The sequence below is a fragment of the Nesoenas mayeri genome, assembly GCF_963082525.1.
Source record: "Nesoenas mayeri genome assembly, chromosome: 7".
NCBI classification, from domain to species: domain Eukaryota; kingdom Metazoa; phylum Chordata; class Aves; order Columbiformes; family Columbidae; genus Nesoenas; species Nesoenas mayeri.
The window spans coordinates 29,430,118-29,457,460 of NC_137551.1; the positions used below are offsets into that span (position 1 = coordinate 29,430,118).

A 27,343-nucleotide genomic window follows, 5' to 3' on the forward strand; every position below is an offset into this window, starting at 1 on the left:
TGCTTTCCGCACTGGGGTCAGATCTCCGCCATGTCCCGCGCCCGGCCCCGCGCCGCCACTTTCCCCGCTCCCCTCACACTTGCCTTTGGCGCCCAACCCGCCTCCCAGGGGGAGTTACCACTTTTCCCAAGTCTCTGGGGGGACCCTTGCGGAGAGGGCAAGCGCAGTCTCCCGCCTTCCCTTCTTCCGAGCACCTTCAAATGGGCCCATGAGCATTTCAGAAGCTGAAAAAATTGGACTCTCTACTGTCCCCTGCGGTATTCCTCTCTGATGGAGCAGGAGCGCGTTCTCTGCTCCGCATCTCCCCCTCCAACTGGTGCTGAATGGTTCGCGCCGGGCCGGGATGGGGGAGTCTCCGCCGCCATTTTGTTTGCGTGAGGGGTGAGCGGGGCGCTGTGCTGGGGAGTCTAGGGGGGCTGGAGGGGCGGGAGACGGCGGAGACCCAGGGTCACGCCGAGCACTCGTGCCAGGCAAAGACGGTGAGGGCGGGCTGAGCGACAGCAGGAGGCACCGCTGCGGGCGCCGCCCCCACCCTCCGCAAACATGTACATCAAGCAGGTAAGTCGGCGGGGTCCGAGCCGCCCGCCGTGTGCGGTGCGGCTTGGGCCTGACTGGGGCGGTTTGGGCCGGCCTGCTGTGCTCCGCCCCGGCGCCGCGGGGGTCTGCAACCTCTGGGCAAGCAGCAGAGTCAGGTCTCGGCCCGCTGGCTGGTGGCGAGACCAAAGGCCTTTCCTTGGTTCGCTGCTGTCCCGGGGGTGAGACCGCGGCCCTTGCTGAGGGGAAGCGTCCCCGGCCCAGCCGCGGAGCTGCTCCGTCGTGCAGGCTGGCGGGTGCCTTTCCTCACACTGCTCCCGTGGCTAATGTCATTCATTGCAGGTGTGGAGTGGCGGTGGGGAGAGGCCCTCTTGGGCCTGGGACTTGTTGGCGGGCTCTGCGGGGTTCCTTCGGACGGGGCAGCCCCAGTGTCCCGGCCCTCCAGTGGCTGCCGACCCGAGGCCGGGGGGCTGGTACAGAAACAAAAGGCTTTTCTCAGCTGTCAGGCGGCATCTTTCAGCTGTTAAAGTTGTGGGTTCTCTTTTTACTTTTTTTTTTTTTTTTTTTAATAAACCTGCTTGTGGTTTTAGTGGAGAAATATGATTGTATTTGGGGTTTCAATTCAAACTGGTTCTATCTGCCCCTTTCCCCGGGAGAAACAGCAGTTACTGTTTGTATTGGGGTGATGCCTTGGGCCCCCGGGCACGGACCATTTAACCTTACACTTCGTGCTTGGCAAGTAGTCTGCAATTAGTTCGGTTAAAAAGGTTCTTGTATGAACCTTTTCCAGACAATTTTTTGGATTTAGATGATCACTAATGTTACTTCTGTATTATATACCTGCAGCTTTACCGCATAGTATGGTTGAATTTTTCTGGTTGATTTTGTACCACTGTCTATGCATGTTAATACAAAGCCTACTAGGATTCTCATTTCTCTCTGAGCTCAAAATTTGCCTGGCTTTCTGATGCCCTACATGTGTCTTTACGAAGAAGTATACTTTATAATCTTTAAAAGTGCATGTTCTACATAGAAATCACGTTCTCATCAGTTCGACTCACTAGGGAGTGTTTCAGTTGCCTTTTGATCGCATTTTAGTAGATCACTGGCATTGCAGGTGCACGCGTTACTTCAAAGTCTTTGAATAAGAATTCTTGTTCTCCAGATTTGAATCACACTAAAGTAAACAGTAGTGGAGATATATAGAATCAGAGTAAGAAGTCCAATTTAAGTCAGAACAAGGGAAATGAGTTTCATCTGGAAAAAAATAAATTTAGGTGGTCAGTAACCAGTACTGTTCTAGGACCTATGGAACAGAGCATAACAAGCTGTGAACATGATAATAAGGCGGATGAGAGTGAATTTGATTCCTCCAGTATCTCTAGTTCTGTTGCTCCCCAGAAATCATTCTTGGAGTTTGAAAATTAAAAATATTTAAGTCTGAATCTGAGGCTATACAAGGCAAGAAAGAGGTTATGATGTTTCAGAATATGAGGGATGGATGAAGTGAGAAGCCATCTAGGAAAAACTATGATAGGGAGGGAAATGGTGTTCAGAGTCTGCCTGTATCGTGTTCTTGTGGTGCCTGAGTATGTGGTTGGTAAAAGTTTGTCCTGCTATAATAATATCCAAGAAATAATGATCAGTTGGTTTTGCTTTTTTGTAGAGGCATTCAGGTTATTCTGAGAATAAAGTAGATTAATTATTCAATTCTGTAGGTTTTTAGAATATTATAGGTAAACTGTAAAAATGCTAGAGACCATTTTTTCCCCGTTCTTTTCATTTTTTTTTTCTTGAAATCTGATGAATTGGGAAGCAGCATTGTTTGCCAGATATTTTTGGTTTTATTTTTTTCTGTTTTGTTTTTTTTATTTTTCAATATCAGAATGAATTAACATATTTGCTGTGGCCTAGAGTTGTTGGCAAGACCTGAGTAAGATTTACTGTTCCTGTTTTTTAATTTGAGAGCCATTGATACTGAAGCTGAGCTTACTGTTACTGTGAAATCTCTGTCTGACAGATAAGACACATTGATTTTTCAGGCGAGGTGTGGGTCTGTGTTCACAACCATAGTGACTGGGTAGTCTTCAGTTAATACATTGTCTTAAACTTGCTTTCGGTAGTTTGGACCATGAAATTCTGAAATCCTTAGTTACTCCCAATGCAGGTTATTTGAATTTAGATCTGAATACAGTGCAGGCACTTAATGAGGACTGTATCTTGCCTGTGGAGAGGGAGCACAGACAGTTGAAATTTAAAAAAATGTTTAGATATACAAAGTACTGGAGGAAGTGTCAGAGTATTCCTTTTCCAAAAGAGCTGCTGTTACTTACATCAGGTGTTTGATAGTCCAGGATTAGTAATTTTCTACCTATACGTGTTCTTAGCTTCAGATTCCAGTAATGAAATAGTTTTGCAAAGAGGATTTGACAAGGAATATATAGTGCCTGGGAAGAGAATGACTGTGATTTCTGACTAAAAGTTAGTTAATGCTTTTAAGTTTTATTTCCTTTCAGGTTTATAAACTCAGGTGTTTAATTTGAAATCTAGCATGGCATTTTCCTTCAGTATTAGTGAGATGGTTTTAGTCCATTAGTATAAACATGTGGTAAAAGAGTTTTCTGTGATAATCCTTGACAATGGGCTGTCACATAGTGGGAGAAAGGCTTAAGAGTGAACTTGACATGAATTAATCAAGGCACTTTCTTCTCCCAGTCTTTTATCTAGTAAGTTTTATGGATAGGATTTTTTTCCCCATCATTTGTGTAGTGCACTACCAGAATATTACAGAATATGGATGTGGTTCTGAGGGTAATTGTTTCTTGAGCTGCTCAGGTGTACGGTTAATGTAGACTTTTGTAGTAGGGGAGAAAGACTTGCTTTAATGTTTACAGTACTACTTCTAGGCTTTTTGCTGAAGTTTTGTATGTGCTTTGCAGATACCAAGTATCATGCTTATCTTCTGGAACATAGGCTCTTTTAGTACTTGAAGATGTGAGCAAAGGGTTGACGTGTTCAGAAAAACAGAAAATGTTGATGGGATCATAGACCTTACAAACAAACCAAAGTCTAAATAATTTCACATTCTGAACTTCAGCAGTAATAATATTGAGAAATATCATGTAAGATGTTTTGCTGTCTTCCTAACAAGTAATTCTCATGGTGAGACATTGGCATTGTTTCGACAATATCTTGCTTCTGCTGGAGAAGAGCTGGGTGAAAGACATAACTGTTAAATGTCAGCTCTATTCCTTTTGTAAAGTGTTCTTGCTGAAAGACCTGCAAATATTAAAGCTTTTCAGGTGGCTGCCGTCTTTTTGATGTCTTGCTGAACAGAGCAAAGCTGCTCTGTAGTCTTTCAGCATGGCTTTAGTGTTTGGAAAAGATTGCTTAATGCTGGAATATGTGCGCTGGAAGTTGTATCAGTTCCACCACTGTGCAGAACTGATGTATTGGAAGAATATTGTTGCTCTGTAGCTTGTATATTGCTTGGCCTGGCAAACCTCAAATCACTACTGAAATTGAATAGTTGAAATTTGACATGCTGCTTCTAGATGAATGTTTGCTGTGGAGCTTCTGAAGTTGAATGTGAAGGTTTGTATTTGTCTACTTAGGAAGTGAATTCACTAGAACCAAGATAGCATGCATTTTTTACTTTTCCCTTTAGGTTGTGCAGTAAAACAAAATAAGAGTGTATTGCATGTAAAACAGGTAAAGTCTGGTTTAGTTTTTGCAGTCTATAATTGCTCTACTTGAAGAATTTGCAAATAGAATTCTTATGCTCTATGTGGATTGCATTATAAGCATTGAATATAGATCTGGCCCTGCTAGGATAACTGCCCGTTATATTGGGGTTTTCTTTCCCATATGTGCTCTTTGATGCAAATACACATTTTTGTGTAGTTTGTTACAAAAAGACTCTCAGAATTCTCTTGTTCATTGTGCTGTGGCCTAGAAAATTGCCAACATCTCTTGTGATATGGGGAGAAAATCTGTCCCTAAACTGATGCTTAGGTTAGGGGCAAGTTTTATGATGTAACCTGTTGATTTTGAGCTGGAAGGTTGAAGTGTGTGCAGGAAGGGCGGGGAAAATCAAGTATATTGTAATTGATATAAATATTCTGTAAAATAGGTCAAAAAATGCTAAAGAATGGAGAGAACTTTGTTAAAATAACTTGCTCTTCTCATTAGGTTATCATTCAGGGCTTTCGAAGCTACAGAGACCAAACTATTGTGGACCCATTCAGCTCCAAACACAATGTCATTGGTAAGTTCTGATACTTGTCTTTTAACACTGACCGGAGCTGTAGTGTTATTTCAGATGATGTTCACATTGGAGTGAACAGATGCTTTGTCCTGTCTTTTCATTTGCATTGAGTTTAGCGATTATACAGCAACTTTAAGATTGCTGACCCAACGGAGAACAGTCAATTTTGGATGTAAAAACTTAGTAGCCAGAGGCTAGAAAAAAACGTGCATGTGACTTAAATAGCATGTCTTATCATGGAATATAATATAATATCGTATAATGTTACTTCAGCTGAAATTTTATATAGGCATTTCCCTTTTTAAAAGGTGGAAAGAAAAATTCAGCTTTGCTGTTTTTTGCCTTTTCAAAGAACTGTTTGGAATCCCAAGTAGTTTTGGGGATGAGGTGAATCTGGAGGGTATGCAGGCAGGAAGAGATTAAAAGCCTGGGATGCTCATTGCTGCTGGAAGGCTAGCAGTTCTGAAATTAATACAGTAGATGCCCATCTTAAAGATAAGGCACTGAGCCTTGCTGAAAAACCTGAGTCAACACTGAGGTTACTGTATGTTAGTGTAGTGCAGCGCTCTTATACTTTTATTTTTTTAAATAGAAATAGTACTTTTTCCAGTCTTTTTAAAAGGAAACATTACTGAATTAGTAAGTGGAGCATTAAGAAGTTGAAACTCCACCTGAAGTTCATACAGTCAATCTGAATATACAGGCAAGTGATTTCTTTTGGTTAAATATAAAAAAATTATGCTGGCACCAGAATTTTTATCCCACCAATAGATCAGTATTTAAAAGAAAAGTACGTAAATAAACAGGATTGGTTAACCATTATTCTCATTGTGGAGTAGTATTGGAGTTTGTAAGTCATTGCAATGTGTTTGAGAAAAGACTGCTTTGTTCTCAGGCAGTGACTAAATGATCCACCTGCTAAGTTTGCCTCATTCCACTGAGGTTTTGTTTGTGTTATATTTGGGTTCTGTTCTTGAATATTTATATGCAGAATTTAATGTAAATTGCAATGTTAACTTATGTCAACCTGAGGTCATACTTTGTGTTTTAATTTTCAGTGGGAAGAAATGGATCTGGAAAAAGCAACTTTTTTTATGGTAAGCATGGATTTCATCATAAAATATTAATAGCACAGGAATGCTGATGACACCAGTTTCTTTGTTCATTTTTGCCAGTAGCTGGTTTAACAAATGTTCTTCCTCAGCAAGGAGTGGCAAACCGAGCATTACTTGACGATGATGAAATGCACTTGTTTAATACTTAACTTTAGGTTTTTTCCCAGTACTCAGCTTCTCTTACTAAAGGGCCCTTTAAGATTTTAAAGTGGCAAAAATGTATTTAGAGGAGGAAACTGTTTCTAAAAGTCACCTACTTTGAAAGCTGATTGTGATATTTGCAGTTCCTTTAGACATTCTTAATGGCTGAATTCTAAGCTGATTCTATAGCAGTATGGCACAGCTTATACAACCCTTTAACATATGGTTATGAAGGGAATTTTGTGGGGTGGGAGTATCAATGGAGGAACAAAGATGGCAGTCAAAGGCGGCCTTTGTGGTAGTAGTCTTCATAAATTGCCAAGTATTGAAGCAATATTTTTAACCTAAGCTGTGCGCTATGTATTTGTAAAGGAAAGCTCATGAATCCCTACCTGTGCAGCATTGTTGGTGCTTGTACAATGAACCGGCCAGGTGGTGACAATGAGATGCCTTCAGAGAAATTCTAATGTACACCAGACTGAGTCATTAAGATCCAGCAGATTAATGTTTTTAATGAAGAAACATTGTAAGGTATTAGCAGAAGCATATGATACAACAGTAAAACAGTATGTTTTGAGTTGAAGAAACTGCTGCATATCTCCCTAAAGGAAAGATTAAATCTTGTGTTTCTTTACTATTTTATTACAGCAATTCAGTTTGTCCTCAGTGATGAATTCAGTCATCTTCGCCCAGAGCAGAGACTGGCTTTGTTGCATGTAAGTGAAGGAGTATAACAACAAGAGTAAAAATAAGCTAATGGATTTGAATGTTACTAGGAAAACCATAAATTGCTGGGCTGTGGATATTTTAAGCCAGTTATTTTGGAAACATTCTTAATTTTTTTGTTTCCCTTTGGCAAAAGAGAAATTATTACAAAGTAATGATGTTATGCTGATAATGCACACTAGTGAATGTGTATCCAGGATTTTCAGAAATAAAAATATATGTACTGGATCTAACATAGATGCTCTTGACTTTCAAATCCTTGGAAGGAAGGGGGAAGTGGGATTGCCAGGGAAAAGGGGAGATGAATGAGCTCAAAATCTTTCTTAAAGTGGGAATTACCTAACCGCAGTATCTCCTTTCTTAGGAAGGTACCGGTCCTCGTGTCATTTCTGCATTTGTGGAAATTATTTTTGACAATTCAGACAACAGGTTACCGGTAAGTTGAAGACATTACTTCAGAAATAAATGATCATTTCAGACTGATATCTCAGTATTATAGTAAGTCTTCAGTACGGTAACTGCGTTTGAGTCGATTCTGGTAAAAAGTGCCATAAGCATTCTGGATTAGTTTTACCTACCTACTGCAAGCAGTTAACCTTACTGGGTTTTGTTTTCTTAAGATTGATAAAGAGGAAGTCTCACTTCGCAGAGTTATTGGAGCCAAGAAGGACCAATATTTCTTGGACAAGAAAATGGTGACGTAGGTACTTCTTTTCCTTAGCTGAATGAGAGTAGTAGTATTTCTGTAATATTAGCTAGTCACATTGAACACTTGCATCTCTACCCTGAAATAAATTCTCATGACTTTCATGAGCAATGCTAATTTAGTTGCATAATATTGAGTACCAGTAGTTTGACAGCAAGGACAACAGTCCTTGTCCTTGTGCAATAGAGAGCAGACTTTGAATTTGCAGTTTAACCCATTCATTAACTTTGTGTTTAACTGCTTATGTAATAGTTCTTTCAGGGCTTTTTTTTTTTTAAATAGAAGAGTTACTAGACTTCAGGTTGATTCATATCCTTCCTTGTGATATCTTTACCTGTATTTGCCTCTTCTTTGCTTTGAGGTGCTTCTTAATCGTTTTCCAATGCTGTTGTATTTTTAGATATTTTTCATTTTTTTGGTCTCATTTCATTTTAGAATTAGCTATTAGCGAATAAAGAGGCTTCTTCAAAGAGAGCATGCATTACACACGGTGATTATATTATGTGATGAATAGTTGTGATACTTTACTGAACTTTTACAGCTGTCACTTTTACTGTAAGTGTTTTTAATAGATTCACAATAACATTTCAGGAAAAATGATGTAATGAACCTTCTTGAAAGTGCTGGATTTTCTCGCAGTAATCCCTACTATATTGTCAAACAAGGAAAGGTAAGATTCTTGTTCACAAAGTGGAAGAAATCACTGTTGGGAGCATCATGCTTCCTGGAAAACAAACTTAGTTTAGTTATTGCAGAAGTAAACCAAAGGCTAAATCAATCTTAGTCTTAGTTAGAAACAGTTCTTGTAGATGCTGCTTTTGCAAATACTACTGTCTTAGTAGTGTATGATGATTTCAAGAAAAAAGTTTTAATGTCTGTAATGTTGATATGTAGAAAAGTGCTTTTTCATGGTAATCTCTGCAATCACATGCTTTTCTTTATACTTAAATACAAAGCACACTTAATTTATATGACCATTTCAGTGTAGATTCATAGATTCCTGGGCTTTAAGATGAGGTGGTAGAGCCGTTCTGCAGAATTTTAAGAGGTTAAAAATCCTGTCAATGGAGAGTCAATGGAAACATATGGAGGCACCAAAACTGAACACACAGCAGGGAAAGGGCTCACAGCATGGCCTGTGTGAACTGGTCTTCAAGACCCAAGTACACTTACCAGACCTTTCAAAGCACACCCAGATCTGGAGAGGAAGGGCAGATTACTTGTAATGGCTCACAGGGTGGGCCACCATGGAGACACTAACTATTAGCTCCAAAAGATTACTGAAAGGCTAATTAAAAGGGGAATGCAAGAGACTTGTGGAGCACTTGATGGCAGAAATGCTGACCCAGCAGTACAGTCTCTGAAATGTTTAGCAAGATAAATTTTCCGATACAGCTGAATGTGTGTTTTTGGAAAAAAACAACTTCAGCTGGAAAGTTACTTGTGTTTTGAAGAGGGGATTGGTGCACATGACTCTTACAGCCAAAATACACATACTGGTGTTAATATAATACAAATTAGAAACAGTTACCTTCCTAAAAATGATGCAATTACTTAATTTCTGTTGAAGGAAAGTGAATTTTACATCAGCTTTAACTGTATGACTGATTTAATGTTTGATTAATGAGTGTTTCATGACCTGATTTACTCTAAGATTTATAACCCGCGCATTTTGGTGTGATTTTTGTGGAGGCATTTAAACTAATAGGTTTAGCACTAGGCCTTGAATTTCTCTAAAAGTAATTTTGAGCGGGTAATGATTTCTTCCGTTTACATAATATTAGTATCTTGAGTCTGGCAATAGCTGGTAGCATTTGAAAACAAAATTTGTTACAAGCAGAGTACTTGCCACCCTAAACTAATTGTCTCAAAAAGAAAGCAATATGGTATATACTATATATCTGAATATTCCTGCCAACACCTGAGGCAAGCAGGCACAGCAAAAAAAAGGCAATCTTTGATCTGTTGTGATTAGCCATACATACAGAGCCAGGCTATTGAAATCGTAGATCTTGAATTTTCAGATCAACCAGATGGCCACAGCTCCCGACTCTCAAAGACTGAAGTTACTAAGAGAAGTAGCCGGTACCAGAGTGTACGATGAGCGTAAAGAAGAGAGTATTTCACTAATGAAAGAAACAGGTAAAATAGTTTAAGAAAAAATGCTTTACAGTAGTTCTGTTAATTCTAAAGGCTTATGACTTCTTCAATAAAGCTAATTGATAGGTAGATTTTATTTGTGGTATGTTAAATGATACAGAGCATTCATATTTCCTCCTTGAATTTTAGATACCTCGACAGATTTAATAAGTGACTTCATGTGTGTTTTTAGTAATAAAACTTTTTAGATAGGCTAATTGGGATATTTGTTCTGTTCAAAACAGTGAGTGGTGTCAGCTGACAGTGATGCAAAAAAATCAGGATACCTACTGCTAAGCAAACACTAAAGTGTGTGTAATATAGTCTATAATTCTTTTAAGTGTGTGAGCCAAGAGAGTACATGTTTGTGTTGCCTTACAGAACAAGAGTTCTGCTGTAGGAGAGTTTTTTGTACAGAGGGGGAACTTGTGGACATGGGTTCTCCTTTTCACATTTCATAACTGTTGACAAATAGTTAATCACTGGAGACCACTGGGTAGCTTTAAGGGTGAGAGAATGTATTACAGTTTTTAACTGAACTTCAATCCTGTCATCTGTTCTAAAGAGGGCAAGCGAGAGAAGATCAATGAGTTGTTGAAATACATTGAAGAGCGACTGCATACCCTAGAAGAGGAGAAAGAAGAGCTTGCTCAGTATCAGAAATGGGATAAAATGAGGAGAGCATTAGAATACACAATTTATAATCAGGAACTTAATGAAACCCGAGCTAAGCTTGATGAGGTAAAGTAGCTTAACCAATACAAAATGTAACGTGAGCTGCTGATTTGCTTTTTGCCAACGTCTCCTTGCACTCCTTGATAGAATCCTGTCAATGTTTTTCAGTAATTTAACAAATAATTTTCATTCTTGAACTACTACAAAACCAGAATCTTGCTACTTAAGCTAATGCTGATATTTCCATACAGCTTTCTGCCAAACGAGAGACAAGTGGAGAGAAATCCAGGCAGCTGAGAGATGCACAGCAAGATGCTAGAGATAAAATGGAGGTAAAAAATACTTTTAACAAGGGCTCTCCAGAGATGTGTTTTGCTTTGTGGGTTGTTAATTTTTTTTTTTCTTTAACATTGCTATGCTTTCATCCTGTTTGGAAACGGGAGAAGTTTGTCACACTTTTCATGTATCTTGAGCTGTTATTAATGGTCTTGTGAGTTTGGATAGATACTGAAATGTGCATGTGGTATTTAAGATAATACATACTTACATTTGCATAGGAAATAGAACGGCAAGTTCGAGAACTGAAGACAAAGATTTCGGCAATGAAAGAAGAGAAAGAACAATTAAGTGCTGAAAGACAGGAGCAGATTAAACAGAGAACTAAATTAGAGCTGAAGGCTAAAGACTTGCAGGATGAATTAGCTGGCAACAGTGAACAAAGGGTATGTAATAGCGCTGAAGTCTTAAAATGTCATTGGCACGAGGTAGTATACTTGTGCGTTGTTTTGATTTTAGACTGCAGCCTTTCATTATTGCTTAAGGTTTGTTAGGTATCTGAGTGTTTGGTGCTTGTAGGGCATGTAAACATAGACTCATGTGTTACAATCCCGTATTTATCATCCTATGTGTTGCAAAATCTAGCACTTGCAGTTCTCTTCATCTTAATTGCTGCAAGTATTGGGATGGAGGGTTTGCACTAACTTGAACTTTGGGCCGTACAGACCATCCTTGCTTGCATAGTTTAGCTTCATGAGAATGCTTCATTTCATTCCTCTTTGCTGTCTTGATTGGAATTAAATTCAGTTCTGTTAAGTATTGAAACAAGATAGTATCAGATAAGCAATGGCATCTTGCAATCTTACAATATAATTGTTCTTTAGAAACCCATATCTACCTAATAGTCCAGTTACTTTTATTGCCTAACTTTAAATACTGCTTTGTTTGACTTTCAGAAAAGACTGTTAAAAGAAAGACAAAAGCTTCTTGAGAAAATTGAGGAGAAGCAGAAAGAATTAGCAGAAACGGAGCCGAAATTCAACAGTGTAAAAGAAAAAGAAGAGAGGGGAATCGCTAGGTCTGTGGCATTTTACAACAGGGAGTCAAGCATTTTAAAAGAAAGTCAAGATAATAGCAATACTATCCAAATGTGCAACTAATTCGGAGTGGTACTTGTTGCTAGAGAATGGGGTAGCTATATATATTTACAGATGGTCTGTAAAAAGCTGCTTTTATTGTTAGGGGTAACAGTATTTGGTGAACTTAATTTTTAAACTTAATAACTTTTGTGGGCTATTGTGGACTTCTGATTTCACGAAATAATTTGAGTGATTGTGTGTATGGTTTGTAGCATGATCCTTTTATTTTTGTTATTGGTTTGGTGCTTAAATTTTAGAGGCTGGTTTGACACTTTTTGTAAATTCTTATGGTAATTCTTACTGCTTGCTCTTAATATTTTAATTCAAGGTTTCTTTATAATACAGCATCTCTTTCCTTTCTCAAAATAGACTTGCACAGGCTACACAGGAAAGAACAGATCTTTATGCAAAGCAAGGTCGAGGAAGCCAGTTTACCTCCAAAGAAGAAAGGGATAAATGGATAAAGAAAGAACTGAAGTCTTTAGATCAAGCCATCAATGACAAGAAGCGGCAGATTGCAGCTATACACAAGGATTTAGAGGATACAGAGGCAAACAAGGAGAAAAATTTGGAGCAGTACAGTGTAAGTTTTCAGCTTATTATTTCCCAGTATTTTTGAGAGAAGAGTTAAACACTCAGTCTTATAGGACAATTAGACTTTGGTGCCTGTTTATAAGGAAGATGAGACTTTCTTGTTGGGTTTGATCTTCTAAAAAAAGATTATTGCAAATGTCTGCAGATAAAGTCTAAACCCCCTTTAGCACTGCATCTTCACTGTGTGCTTTCTGGTACTTTGCTAGAGTTTTTGACCTGGGTTTTCAGGAACGGATGTAGATCTGCCTTGTTCCTGGTCTATGTTGAACATGGCCATTTCATATAGGTAGTGATTTGTTATGTTTTTATAGAGGTCTACATTGCATTAAGGAAGCAATGTCTGAAGATAAGAGGCTTCTGAAGTGGTGGGCTAGGGTCCCATCAGGATCACCAGACTGTTCAGGAAGCTTCTTTTCCCTAGGTTTCCTGATACAGAGACTCAGGCATGGATTCAAAAAATTTCTCTAAAATAATTTATTTATTTGCAAAGTACAGTGTGTAGAGCAGCTTGAGGTGGGTGCCTCTGGTAGAGGGAACCCCAGCTGAGAAATTCTTGGGCAGTTGTACCCTTAGAATCTAAGCTTCACACTCTTCATGCATCTGTTCAGGCCAGTTGTAAAATCAGAGACTGGAGTCTCCCCATTCTTATTATTAGGTCTGTTGGTTTTCATGAGGTTTCTTATCTCTGTGGGTAGTTGTTTGTCTTTTTTCTCTGAAAATGTGGTGTTGGTTGTTTTTGTGGTGTTTTTTTGATGTTGGGGTTTTTTCTGCACCTGCAGTTGGGGAAAAAAAATAAGTTCTTGGCATAACCAAAGCATTCTTCTGTTTATCTTCTTTTAGAAGCATCGTTCTGTTCCTTTTCTTATCTCTGGGGATACAGCTTCTTTATCCTCTAGATTGAACAGTCTCTGGGCCCTTTTTTGTTTAATGAGTCAGAAAGTTCAAAGGTTCACAGCTTGCAGTCTAAGCAAACTTACTTAGGCTAAGCAAATTCTATTTAAGCAGTTTCTAAACAAGTTCTTTGTGAAGCAGTATACTAAATAATTCAGTAAGCTAAGGCAGTCTATTGCCTAGCAATTGGTTGTTTTCACTCTTTTCTTGTATTCCCTAAACAGAGGATCTTTTAAATGATACTGCAGGTGCTGCACCTTTGCACCACAATTGCAGATGGTTAGAAGCTGTGTCCCTGTCTGTTTTAGAAGATTAGTCTGTATCAGTATTATCTGCATAACTTTTAGACTTTAATTTACATTCAGAAACAGCTTTTACACTGCAAATACAGCAGTGCAATTAAAAAAAAAAAATCACTCCTACAGGAGTGAAAACTGCTGCATTTATGGTGGCAGAGCATCCAGTGCCAATGCTGCTACCCTGCATGTGCTAATAGACCGTGTTGTTTTTTGTGTAATATATCTACTGAAATCAAGGATCAGTCTGACAAAATCTAGGAATGTAGTTGTACAAAGAAGATGGTGTTCTGCTAAAATACTGTTTTGATCAGGCCCTTGTTAGCAAAATAATGATTCTGTGACTTGGTGGATGAAAGAAATGGCATTTACCATTGGCTGTTTGTAATTGTATTGTTTGGCTCAATAGGAATTCTATAGAATTGAAGAGGTTAAATTTGAGATGGCCTTTGATTCCTCTTAAAACATGTATTGATTTTCTCCTTAAGGAAGGACGATTTATGCTCAGACTGAGTTTTATAGCTTTTGTTGTTCAAAGGGGAGATGTCTTGGGTGAGTGCGATAGAGAGCTTACGAAGTCAGGTTGGAAAAACTTGGCTGTGTTTTGAGAACGCAGCCAGTCCTGTACAAGTGGCAAGTGTTAAACTGGCAAGGGGACTGTGTCTGTGCATTGGCTTAAATAGCTTGCTGCTGACAGCAGCTGTGTTAAAGTGCTTGCCTTACTGGAGAGCAGGCTTAAGGTTTTTGATTAATAGCAGCATGGCATGGTATGCAAGACTAGTATGTGTGTTTTTATCACAAGTGTTAGGTCAGAGCATGGTTAAACATAATTATGTGTATGGTAGTTACTGCTTTGATTCGGTTTCTTACTGTGACTGAGTGAGTCATTTCACTGTGATGCCCAGATGCACAGTGCAACTTAGTGCCTGCCTTGCAGTCTGTTTGATAAATTCACCTTGTTACTTCTCTGTTACAAAGATGTATTTATTCCTAGAGCTTTTGCAGTTTGTTGTAAATTAATTTAAATGTTTGTAGGAATTGTTTCTGAATTTTAAGTAGTAATTTAGTATTGAATAAAAAAAAATATTGAACCTAGAGAGGTGTAGTTTCATGCTGTTCTTTTTTGTGTTAGAAACTGGACCAGGATCTTAATGAAGTGAAGGCTCGTGTTGAAGAACTGGACAGAAAATACTATGAAGTGAAAAATAAAAAGGATGAACTACAGAGCGAAAGAAAGTTAGTAATTAATTGAAATATATCTGAATATCACTTAATGTGAAGGACCCCAACTGTGTAGTTGTTAACATGGCATGTAGGTATGTTTTTTAAAATATAGCCATGTATGAACTCCTGCACTTTGCCTTCCTGATTGTTTATTATTATTACTTTCAAAGACTGCTAATCTATCTTCAGACTTCATTCACTCTTAAAATATTTTAATTATTTTTGTTCTTTAGTTATCTATGGAGAGAAGAGAATGCAGAACAACAAGCTCTTGCTGCAAAACGGGAGGATTTAGAAAAGAAACAGCAGCTTCTCAGAGCAGCAACTGGAAAAGTAAGATACCTCATATTTTAGAATTCCTTGTGGAAGCTTTTCTTCTCATTCTTAAAAGACGTCAGAGTCTTATCAGAAAGACATGATAGTTATTTCTTTTGCTTATCATGTTATTGTCATAATTAAGATGGAAAAATTATATTTGTAAGCTGAATTTTTCAAATATTTTTAGCTCTGGAACTACTTGGAAATTAGTTTTGTAGGCTCAAGGTAATTGAGGAAGGGTGAGGAAACCAGGTAGAAATGGAGTAGTTATAAAATTTCTGATATCTTCTTGCTTTTTTTTTTTTTTAATTATTTTTAAAAAAAGGACCCTGAAGAGTGGCAGACTCAAATATTTAGGTATCTTCTGTTAGCTGTTAGAGCTGTAGGTTAGTTATCGGGAACTTGTTGAAAAGGTTATGGCTTTCACAGAGTTAAAGTGGATACTACTTCTGCAATACAATAATGATCTGTGTTTTAACAGGCTATTTTGAATGGTATAGACAGCATAAACAAAGTTTTGGAACACTTCCGTCGAAAAGGCATAAACCAGCATGTTCTAAATGGCTATCACGGCATTGTGATGAATAACTTTGAATGCGAACCAGCTTTCTACACCTGCGTTGAAGTTACTGCAGGGAACAGGTAATTGCATGCTGTTCAGTGCTAATTAAGTTAAAACAGCTGCAGTGTTACAATTTAGTTGTTGGTGCCAGTTGCTACTCAATGTTTTATTCTTTTAAACTTGAGCTCCTGTCCTTTTTTTATCAAAGTGCCTTCTATATAGCATGGTCAAACTGCTACTCCTTTGAGAAGGAAGAATTCTGCCTATTTAAAAAATAATCATAGCTGCTCTTGATCTTGTCTAAGACAACCCTAAAAATATAACACAAAGACCACCCAAAAAGGCCCCAGACCGTTACTCCTGATGTTTACCAGAAAGGTTAGTGGTGAGACTGAGCTATATTGAATAATGTGGACAACATCTTCCAGTATGGAGAATTCTCCAGAAAGCGATGCTGATGTTTCAATGATAACCATCAATAAGAATTATTTCACTTACACTGGAAAACCTCTTGAGTGAGCGTGGTCTCTAAACTGTCAAAAGCTGGTGTTTAAAAGCTGTCTGAAAAAATGTGGGGCATTAAGGAGTCTTTGTGTAATGTATGTTCTAGAAGAAGTAAGTGCCTATTGCATGATCCATCACTTTGTGCAGCATCTGACACTTCAAGTTATATTGTTTTTAGTGTGATCAGTCCCCTGTCCTAAATTCCTGAGTAGTCATGCAAATTCTTGTTCTAATGAAATGTAGATAGTGGCATAAGGGCAGGAAAGAGGACAGAGGTGACATGATCTCACAAACCATCACATAAAAATGTTGATGCTACCACAATTTGAAATGCAGTCCCTCCTCTGAAATGTGTGTCTGTGTGAACAAGGGTGTCTCTTCAAAGTTACTTAATAGTTCTGAGTCCTGTTTTATGCCACAGAGTTTGGAAGAAGCAGTAACAAGCAAACTAGTTCTACTTGAAGAAAGATCACTTACTTCAATCTGATGCTAGTCCCAGTCACTGACAGGTAGATAGATGTGGTCTCTGCTTCTGTTGGTTGTGTACAGAGGCATAAGATGCAGACTCTGTAAATCCATGTGAAGAGGGATGAATATTGTATAGTGAAATGGTATGGAGGACAGAGATTTGCACTTGGACCGAACAGGGCTGTGTACACAGTGATAGCGTATGCATGTTGAGCTGCTCTTGTGACTGGAGGGTGGTATGTAAGATTGTCTGATCCCATTCTAATGAAAGTGAATGGAATATATCCACTTGTTTATTCTAAGACACAGAGATATGCAGATATTTATATTGATATATTATTTCATAATACCTGTATGCTTACTGTTCCCATACAAATATGTTGTTGCTTTTAGCACAGTAAAGTTTTGCTTGTTTGTTGGGCTTGTTAATTAGGTTGTTTTATCACATTGTGGATTCTGATGAGGTCAGCACAAAAATCCTAATGGAATTTAACAAAATGAACCTTCCTGGAGAAGTTACTTTCCTCCCTCTGAACAAGCTGGATGTTAGAGATACTGCTTATCCTGAGACTAATGTGAGTTAGAGTTCCTTTTGAACCTTCCTCTACTTCCTAATTACAAAGCCTAGTATTTTTAATTGTGCGTGTATATTGCTTATTGCCCACCACTTGCTTTGGTGGGCAGACTGTTGAATGTCTGCAATTAAATGGGACTTCTAATTTGTGCTTCTCAACGTAAAAACTCTGTTATAAGAAAGTACTTACTTTCCTATCACGCAGTTCCTCTTTGAAGTTTAACTTCACCTTCCAAGTAAATAAGTGATACTAAAAAGAAATAGAATTTTCTTGTAACCAGATAATTGCTGGAATTACTGAATTTTAATTCTTTTAAGTTGAAATTGCTGCCACAGACAAAAGCTGAAGAGGAAGTTCGTGTTATGTTACACCTGTAGATGATTTCTCAAAGTTATTGAAAATGAGTTGTGGTTTTACACTTAAAAATGCATAAATAAACCTTCAGTGACAATCATTTAAAAAGTAGTTCTGAAATACATTTCAAAAAATATCTGCTCTTATTTGAAATTTCCATAGTGAATTAATTGTGAAAATGTTAACTGCTTTCTACACTAATCATGGTAGAATATTTTCTTTAAAATTAGATTTTTTTTCCTCAGATAAACATAGGAAAAATAAACAGGAAACAATCGGACTTTCAGCATGTTTATTTTGGGAGGGCTTTACTAGTAAAACAGTGTTAATATTTGCATTCTCTCTGCAGAAAGGAGTATTTTTTTGGAGGAAAAAAAAAGTCTTCCCATTTATGATACTTATTTGATTTGTTTCAGCAGCAATTTAATACTCAGATGAGATTTCTGGCAGACCCGTAGTTGACTTAAGGCTCAAGCCAAGCTACTAAAAGCTAAAATTGCAAAATCTTGCATTTGATTTTTATGTGCTTGTCAATCAGGATGTCGCCAGATGTCGTCCTTCTACCAACTGACAGCTTTTCATTTCCAAAGTATCATTCACAATATTGTGCTTTACGTTCAGGGTTTGACATCCTGGATGCAACTAATGATATATACAGCTCCAGGAGTCTTCATTCTAGAAGTTTATTGATTGTGAAGCCAATGTTAATATTCAGTGCATTAGAGATGTGCTAAACTTTTACAAATTCTTGTTGTGAGACTAGTATGTGTTCTGTTTTTACTCTTGATGGTAGTTTCTTTTTTCAGGGCTCTCTTAAATTTTGTGTATGAATTAGTTGCAATATACTTGCCATATTTGTATCAATATGCTCTTCTCATTAAAATCACTGTCACTTCAGGATGCTATTCCCATGATTAGTAAACTGAGATACAATCCAAGATTTGACAAAGCTTTCAAACATGTTTTTGGGAAGACTCTAATTTGTCGTAGCATGGAAGTGTCTACCCAGCTGGCCAGAGCTTTCACTATGGATTGTATTACTCTGGAAGGTAAATATTGCAATTTTATAAATTATTCGTTGTGAAAATGGGTTCCCTGGAATGCAAGGCTCATTAAACATGGTCTGTTGGTGTTGTCAAAATAAGTTTATTTTGAATAATAGTATACTTGTCTGAGATGTACAAGGTTGCACTTGTTTAAGTACAGTGCTTAAAAATACAGAATTTCTTCACAAGCCATTGAATTTTCTGTGGTCTAAAAGTTAGTAGCTATGTATCTCCATCCTGAGGAGTCGTAAAGCAGATTGGATTTGTGTTTATCCAGTTTGTTTTATCCAATTTAACAGATGTTTTCTTTCCTGGAGTGTTGATGGTGTTTTCCACAGACTTAAACCGGTGCCTAGGGAGCAAATGTACATCCTTAATTACTGATAAGTGTAAGGTGAACTCTTCCGCATAACAGACACATTTACATGTTATAGTGTCTGAAATAATCTATATCTCTTGTTAATTGCCTGTTCTTGGAGGGCACATTCCCTGTAGGTTTATTTTAGTCTCTCTGTCTTTTACAGTCAATCTGAAAAAGTTGCTAAGGACATCTGAGGAGGAAATTATTTATTTTTCAGTAACAGCATCCTCTACAAGCCACAGATGCTGCTAATTACTCAGCCTCTCTTTTATTTTCTCTCTCGTGGAAAATCTGAGGGATTTCTTTTTTTTAACTGGTTGTTCTAGGTGTGTGCATTTTTCCCTTAATAAATATTTTTCTTCCTTCAAGCTGCATGGTTTCAAAAGTTAATTAAAAACAACAACAACAAAAAAGCTAATGTTTAAAGGAGATCATAGCAGTCTGTGTTGGTCTTGAGAATGGAAATGCACTTTAAGATGAATCCCAAAACATTCCCCTAATTATTGTAAACATACATAGATGGTTCCTGATACTGATGCAGCACTTCCATAGGTTGATTTAAATCTTCTAGTTAATTTGTTAAATTGCGTTGTTGAAGCTGCTTTGAACATTATGGAGAGCATATAGTGTGCTGATAGCATGGAACATATAGTCTCTTGCTGTTGTCCTCCTAGGTGACCAAGTCAGCCATCGTGGTGCTTTGACTGGAGGTTATTACGACACAAGGAAGTCTCGGCTTGAGTTGCAAAAAGATGTTAGAAAGGCAGAAGAAGAGCTTGGGGAACTCGAAGCTAAACTCAATGAAAACTTACGCAGAAACATTGAAAATATCCTTTTGCTACTTTTGGGGAAAGGTTGTGTGATGACAGAGTTTTTGTTCTGCGGTTACAGGAATAGGTGGAAAACAGTAGACTAACCTAATGTTACATATTAGCTGTGGCATTTGTTTTGACTGTTGCTTGTGCAACCTTGTTCTATATTTTATTATAGGGATTTTAGTAACAATAAATCAGTGGTAAAACAGAAACAAACAAAACCCCTGCACGAGAAAATGAGTGTACCACCAGTGAAAATAACACATTTTTAAAAAACACCCATTGTTTATGTGCTTGAATTGCATTACATTTTAAAAATCATTTTTAGATCAATCCAGCGTTTTAAGAAATACTTTCTATACCACTTTTATTTCTTTGGTAAAGTGTCCATACTGGGGAAACTTGACTGAAAAATAGCGATTAAAGCACACCTTGGCTGATAGTTTGCTTCAGAGAGTGGCTGACACTGTAGACTTCAGGAAAAAGGAGCTTTATTAATCTGTCCCTGTTAAAGTTAGATCTTGATCTTTAAAGCTCAGAGGTGGGATTAAACCATACACTTTGCTTTCTGTTCCTTCTAGAGTTTGTTGTAATAACTACTATAACCAGATATTCTTGTTAACTGCATTAGTCTTCACTGCCTCTTCTGACTCATGCTGTATTTTTAGTTCTTGTGTCCTGAATTGGTGTGTTACATAGTCCACTTATGCTGTGGGGAGGAGATGGAGCACCTTATATTATAATAAAGCTCTGAGGTGCTTGACAGTCTTGGTCTTTTCAGTCTCTTTGTATGAAAGGTCAAGTAACTGTCACCTTTTTCCCTAACCTCTTTAACGCTACAATGTCCTTTCGAGATCCAGTATCTAGAATTCAGGGGCAGGGAAGGTTTACACAATTTTCTTCTCCATTATCCAGGTCATTGTGTCCTTTGAACTGAACTGCTTTGTTTTTTGACCTGCAGCAGTGCATTAGAGACATTTCAGGGGCAGCATATGCTTAGAGCCACAGCTGATAAGCAAAACTTTAAAACTATGTGCCTGCGTCTTGTTAACTCAGTGGAAGAATATCGAAACAGTATGTTAAATGTGAGTTTAATAAGCTGAATTTGCCAGCATGCTTTACGTGCACCAATGGTAAAGAATGTCTTTCAGCCTTCTTATTGTTACCTGTAAGTGATATGCAGGACTCCATTTGTGTATCTACAATTAAGTATTTATTAAGTGTTGCATTTTCTCCATACTTACATCTTTTTTTTAAACTACAAATTTGTAGGCATATGGTTTAAAAGGATTTGTGCAGAAGCTAATTTTAACACTAATCCTAGTGTGCGTTGTACAAGCAACCTGCTTTTTGTAACTAGGAATGGCAGCTTGAATTCCTGCTGCTTATAGCTGAGTTCCCCAATTACCTATTAGACCCCTTGGTTTCAGTACAAATTAACTTTTAACCAAGGCTACTCTTTTGGAACTGAGGAATCTTTCTTGCTCTCATTTTAGTCAAAATCTTTAGGCCTGGGTTTCTTTCTGAAGGGGGGATCTATAGGGGATGTAGGCAGAGTGCTCACCTAACTGATAGAAATTCCTATGTGGCATACCCTTCAGCTGTGGTAGGTCAGTGACTGTGATGTGAGCTGTTACTGCAGTCTGACAGTAACTTTGAGAACATACCACAAACAGACCTAGTAGTTGGGAAAATAAAAAATTCCATTCCTGGTAACTTCTGTTCTGTAGCTCATTCAGTTTTTGCAGAATGAGTATGTAGCGAAGTATTTTACTGTAACTTCTGCTTAGGGGAATTACTTAATTTTTAGGGCATTTAAGTTGATGTCATGTCTCAGAACTAAGGGATAATTGTATTGTTTTAGTATTTGTTTTTAAATGTAAGCATCTGCTCTTCTATATTTTTGAATATTTTGGGTTTGTCTTTTGGGGTTATTTTTGTCAGTTTTGTCAGTATTCCTTAGCCCACGGTATGGATTAATAATGAGATTGACCAGCTAATGAACCAAATGCAGCAAATTGAGACACAGCAAAGAAAGTTCAAAGCTTCTCGAGACAGTATTTTGTCAGAGATGAAAATGCTGAAGGAGAAGAGACAACAATCTGAAAAGACATTTATGCCTAAGGTATAGTATGTGGATATTGAAAGCTGTTAAGGGTTTTATATTAATTGTATTTATTAATATTATTGATAAACTTACATTCCTGTCTGGTTAATGTCATAATATGAAATATAAAAAAAAAAAACTTGAGAGGTGTCACCAAAAATACATAAACAGAAAAGTGCAATTTGTATAAATCTATAGATTGCTCTGAGGAATGATTCTAATATCTGTTCCACAGCAACGCAGTTTGCAGAGCTTGGAGGCAAGTTTGCATGCTATGGAGTCGACTAGAGAATCATTAAAAGCAGAACTGGGGACTGATTTGTTGTCTCAACTCAGTCTTGAAGATCAGAAGCGTGTGGATGCTCTTAATGATGAAATTCGACAACTACAGCAAGTAAGGAAATGGAAATTTCTTTCCATTGAATGTGATACCTTTCTTCCCAATAAACTTCCTTATGTCCTTTTGTATGAAAAGTCACTTATGATGAATATAGTGTAATTAAAGAAGTGTTTCATTGGTAGATGTGTTTGGAGTTTTCTTGTCTGCAAAGTGTGTTTGTATGTTTTTCGCAAATGCTGGGTGAATTTTATTAGCTGTATTGTGTGAGAATTATGGCTATTTGTGTTGGAATCATCAGTTTCCTTGCTTCTTCAACTTCACAACAATAAATACAAGTGGATATCATCTGAAAGGAATTATGCAGAGTGTGGGAAGATAAAACAATGCCTTTAAACACGTGATAAATGAGGCAAAACTACAGTTTTTATCTGATACACATGTTGTTGAAAGAATACTGCTTCTTAAGTATAATCTCTAAAGCTTTTCTGGGTTTAAGAGTTGGATTCTTATGCTAATACAGTTCAAGAAACTTACTGATTTGTATGGTTGACTTTAAAACTAGACAGACACAAAAGTATTTACTGTTCGGTTCTTTCTACCTGTTAAAATGAGAGCAACAGTCCAGAGAGCTGTGTGATATTTAATGCACAGAATTTTGTGAAGAGTGGGGTTTTTTTGTTTGTGTGTCTTATTTTTTTTTTAAAGAAAAAAAATAGTTGTTTAGGAGTCAGTTAATGCAATTAATATACTTTTTTTTTCAGGAAAACAGACAGCTTTTGAATGAGCGGATTAAACTAGAAGGCATTATTACAAGAGTTGAAACATATCTCAATGAGAATCTGAGAAAACGCTTAGATCAAGTGGAACAAGTAAGGATTTTCTCTTAAATGTACTTTTGCAATCTGTTTTTGGTTTATTTCTGAGGCTTTAACATACTAATCATTTGATAAATACTCATTCATTACCCTGTATTATCTGTGGTGGGTTTTGCTTCCCTATATCCAAGCTAAGTGTGTTATTTAAATTTCAGCATAGTATTTTAGGCATATGAATTTTTGACAGAAATCCTCCTTTAAATACACAACCTATGGAGAAATAGGGCCACCATAATGACAGATTTGTTTGAAGGTCTATCTTCTCTAAAACTTCACTAAAATATTTAATATAGTTGTATGTAGAGTAGCAGAAGATAACTTGTTTGTCTGGCTTGTACTTTTGTTCCCCTCTGTGCTGAAGCTTGGTGGCATTTACTTTGTCCCATAGGAACTGAATGAGCTACGGGAAACAGAAGGTGGCACAGTTCTTACTGCCACCACATCGGAACTTGAGGCCATCAACAAACGAGTGAAAGATACACTGGCACGGTCAGATGGTGGGTAGCATAATTTTTTTTCAAATAAAAATCCTGATGGTTTTGAAAGTCCACATACACCACATTTTGGTGGAGAAGACGACCATTATATGAGAAGTAATAATTAACCTCAAATACAGTTTAGTACTTACATAGTGTGTAACAGATTTTTGGAACTTACTTCAGAAGATAAGTGATAAGATTTTGTGCATGTTGTACATAAATGAAAGTGTCTACAGCTGCACACTGTAATACCAATAAATATGTGTGGGTGATTACAGACTTAAGGCTTCAGGGCGTAGTACTTTTGAAGCAACCTTCATACAAGCATGATGTTATATAGTTGTTCTTGAATTTTGTCTAACCTATCTAAAATTTAAGTTGCTGTCGAATAGGAAATAGCATCTGTACAGCTCAAACTTTGCTTCTCTTTCTAGACTTTAACAATATGACCTTACTTTGTTTAAGGTGTTTTTTAAGCCATGTACTCATTCATGAGGAAGAAAAGAGATTTTCAGCTTTTTGTCTTAAAGTTACCTTTCTGTTTCATAACTGATCTTTTTCATTGGATTACCTTTTTGTCTCATAAATACTTGACTGGATAATTGCTGATTTTATGCAGGCATGTAAGACTTACCATTTTGGGTTTTGTGTTCTCCCTCGATATCTCAGATCTGGATAATTCTATTGACAAAACAGAAGCAGGAATTAAAGAGCTTCAAAAGAGCATGGAACGCTGGAAGAACATGGAAAAGGAGCATATGGATGCCATCAACCATGACACAAAAGAACTTGAAAAAATGACTAACAGGCAAGGCATGCTTCTCAAGAAAAAAGAGGAATGCATGAAGAAAATTCGAGAGTTAGGTTCACTTCCACAGGAGGCTTTTGAAAAGTATCAGACTTTAAGTTTAAAGCAGGTAATAAGTGTACTTGGTTTCATGTTTTATGACTTGAAATTTTAGTGTTGTGTTCATCTCAAGTGTCAAATGTGGGTAGAATTTCGAGTCACTTTGATATGTTAATATTTTCCATTTACAGTTATTCCGCAAACTGGAGCAGTGCAATACGGAACTCAAGAAATACAGTCACGTTAATAAAAAAGCTTTAGATCAGTTTGTGAATTTCTCAGAGCAGAAGGAAAAATTGATAAAAAGACAAGAGGAACTGGACAGGGGCTACAAATCCATTATGGAGCTCATGAATGTCCTTGAGCTCAGGAAATATGAGGCAATTCAGCTGACTTTCAAACAGGTAACAAAATGGCAACAGTTGTTAAGACTTGGTGCTGAAATCAAATTGTCCCATTGTGTAGCAGCTATATGGGCAGAAGCAGATATTAAGTACGTCTATCCTATATTAATAGAAGGCAATATCATGTGGCTTGAGGTTTGAATTTTGCTTTTATATTCTAATAAAGAAATAGGTTAGCATTTTAAATAGATGCTCATCTTGATTGTATTACAACTCTGGCTTTGCTTTATACCTCTCAAATGCTTCCTTTCTTTCAAATCTCTTTACAGCCCTTTCTGGGGAATGTCTGGTAATAAGCTCTGTACTAAAACCATTCTTCAGATTTAGTGAAAGTAATTCCTAATGTTAGCAGAGGATCTTAATTACAAAGTATGTGAAGTCTTGTCTTAAAAGATCATTTGCTTAGCTGAGATCGTCTCTGATGTTTACTGAAACAAGTAATACTTGCTTTTGCTGCTGTTTTATATTTTAATTCTACCATTTTCTTGTAAAAGTGAAACTTCTCATATTACAGGAACAGTTGGCTTAGATGTTTTTAAACCAAACTCTGTATAGCATGTTTCTCATTTGTACTTGTGTTTAAGAATGAATGTGGGTCTCTGCAGATATTTAGTATGATCATGTAAAAACAGCTGTTGTGTGTAATTGATTTCATTATGCAAAAGTGAGCCAGTGTATTGATTGTTTCTTTTTCAGGTTTCAAAAAATTTCAGTGAAGTATTCCAGAAGTTAGTTCCTGGCGGTAAGGCCACATTAGTGATGAAGAAGGGAGATGTGGAGGGCAATCAGTCCCAGGATGAAGGTGAAGGCAGCACTGAGAGTGAAAGAGGATCTGGATCTCAGAGCAGTGTTCCATCTGTAGACCAGTTCACTGGAGTTGGCATCAGGGTAAAGAAAAATCTGTGGTTTGCTACTGGAAATACTCATTTAGATTGCCTTTTAACTCTGTTTTTAAAAAGGAACATTTAATTGGTCCTTTTTATTCACTATAAAAGCAAGTGATGCTGTGGCCTAATATTTTGAAAACATCTTGTTCTTGCATTGTTTTCTTTAGGTATCATTCACAGGGAAACAGGGTGAAATGAGAGAAATGCAGCAACTTTCAGGTGGACAGAAATCCTTAGTGGCCCTAGCCCTGATATTTGCTATCCAGAAATGTGATCCAGCTCCATTCTACTTGTTTGATGAAATCGACCAAGCTTTGGATGCTCAGCACAGAAAAGCTGTTTCAGGTCACTGTCTGCCTTTATTCATAGTCATTTTGATTGAAGGTGACAATCTGTCTTCTCATCCCTGATATTTAAGATAAAAGCTTTATCCCAAAACGTGTATTAGAATTTAACTTTGTGCCTTCTGAAGCTTTCATGGATTTGGTTTTAGGTCTGGGTTTTTGTGTGTGTGTGTGTGTGTGTGTTTGGGTTTTTTGTTGTTGGTTGGTTGGTTTGGTTTTTGTTAGGTTTTTTGGGTGGTTTTGTTTGGTTTTGGTTTGGTTGTTGGTCTGGTTTGGCGGTGTTTTGCGGTTTTTTTTGTTTGTTTGTTTTTTGGGGTTTTGTTTAATTAACCGAAACCTCATTTTGAATAAGGAGTAGCAAACTCTTTGCATGTCTCACATTAAGACCTGTCCTGCTTTATTGAAAAAATTACATTAATAAAGAATTCTTGTGTTCTTTTTTAGATATGATTATGGAACTAGCTGAACATGCTCAGTTTATTACAACAACTTTTAGGCCTGAACTGCTTGAGTCAGCTGACAAGTTCTATGGAGTAAAATTCAGAAACAAGGTAAAAATATGTTTCAGTTATGGCATCTACTGAGAACCTTAAGTTATGCATTTGAGACTCCACAAGAGTTGAAAGTGGATCGGTCGTATTTCAAATAATGGGTTTCTAGTTACATTGCAGTCTTATGTAGAAGTTCTCTCCTTCCTGAGAAAGAATATAAATACAGAGATTTGTTATGTTCTTGTCATATTCTTTAAAGGAAGTTAGAGATTAGTTATAGGCCTGTTGCTGAGTGCTTGAGCCTTTAGAAATAAGGCTGTCTTATTCTGCTGGAGATACTGTATTAACTGTATACTTCTTTCTGTTCCACCAGGTCAGTCATATTGATGTGATCACAGCAGAAATGGCCAAAGACTTTGTAGAAGACGACACCACACATGGATAAATGAAACTGTACTTACTGTTTGTTTGGAAGATGTGTATAGTGCTATGTTTATGCCAGGGACCTGTAAATTTAAAATATGAAGTATTTAGTCCTTGTTTAAAATAGTTTTGAACATACATTTTAACCAAGATCCCAGAAGGCTTAGTTTCAAAGGAGCTTGAGTATCCATTTTGTCTCTGTTGCTGTATTTTATAAGATAATTGTTAATGTTACCTTTATACAGTAACTGTAGTTTGGAAATTTTATTCTCTTCCCTCAAATATTTTGTAAAGTGTCTGTTGCTGTTTTAAAGCTTTTTGGAAAGTGCTAGCTATTCTTTCTTAAGTATAATTTTATCATTTATATTGCCTCACATGTTTTTTTTTAATGGCTTCAATTAAAGGGTTGGTTTTATCGCT

At 37.2% G+C, this 27,343-nt stretch overlaps 1 protein-coding gene across 3 annotated transcripts; it reads left to right on the top strand.

Annotated features, from left to right (window-relative positions):
• The first annotated feature begins 426 nt into the window (after positions 1-426).
• On the top strand, positions 427-27,343 carry SMC3 (structural maintenance of chromosomes 3). 3 transcript variants are annotated; one of them, XM_080347783.1, is made up of 29 exons: positions 427-558; positions 4,726-4,801; positions 5,860-5,898; positions 6,706-6,773; positions 7,148-7,219; positions 7,404-7,483; positions 8,081-8,159; positions 9,514-9,631; positions 10,194-10,369; positions 10,555-10,635; positions 10,861-11,025; positions 11,536-11,657; positions 12,088-12,301; positions 14,632-14,735; positions 14,957-15,056; positions 15,523-15,683; positions 17,009-17,150; positions 18,403-18,553; positions 19,586-19,738; positions 21,700-21,851; positions 22,069-22,227; positions 22,935-23,042; positions 23,437-23,545; positions 24,197-24,444; positions 24,566-24,778; positions 25,475-25,666; positions 25,833-26,010; positions 26,454-26,560; positions 26,874-27,343. In XM_080347783.1, the coding sequence occupies exons 1-29, from the start codon at positions 544-546 to the stop codon at positions 26,943-26,945; spliced, it is 3,654 nt and encodes a 1,217-aa protein (XP_080203909.1). In that variant the 5' UTR covers positions 427-543; the 3' UTR covers positions 26,946-27,343. The 3 variants fall into 3 exon arrangements, with proteins under 3 accessions (XP_080203909.1, XP_080203910.1, XP_080203911.1); XM_080347784.1 differs by having other exon boundaries at positions 19,595-19,738; XM_080347785.1 differs by lacking the exons at positions 427-558; positions 4,726-4,801; positions 5,860-5,898; positions 6,706-6,773; positions 7,148-7,219 and having other exon boundaries at positions 7,418-7,487.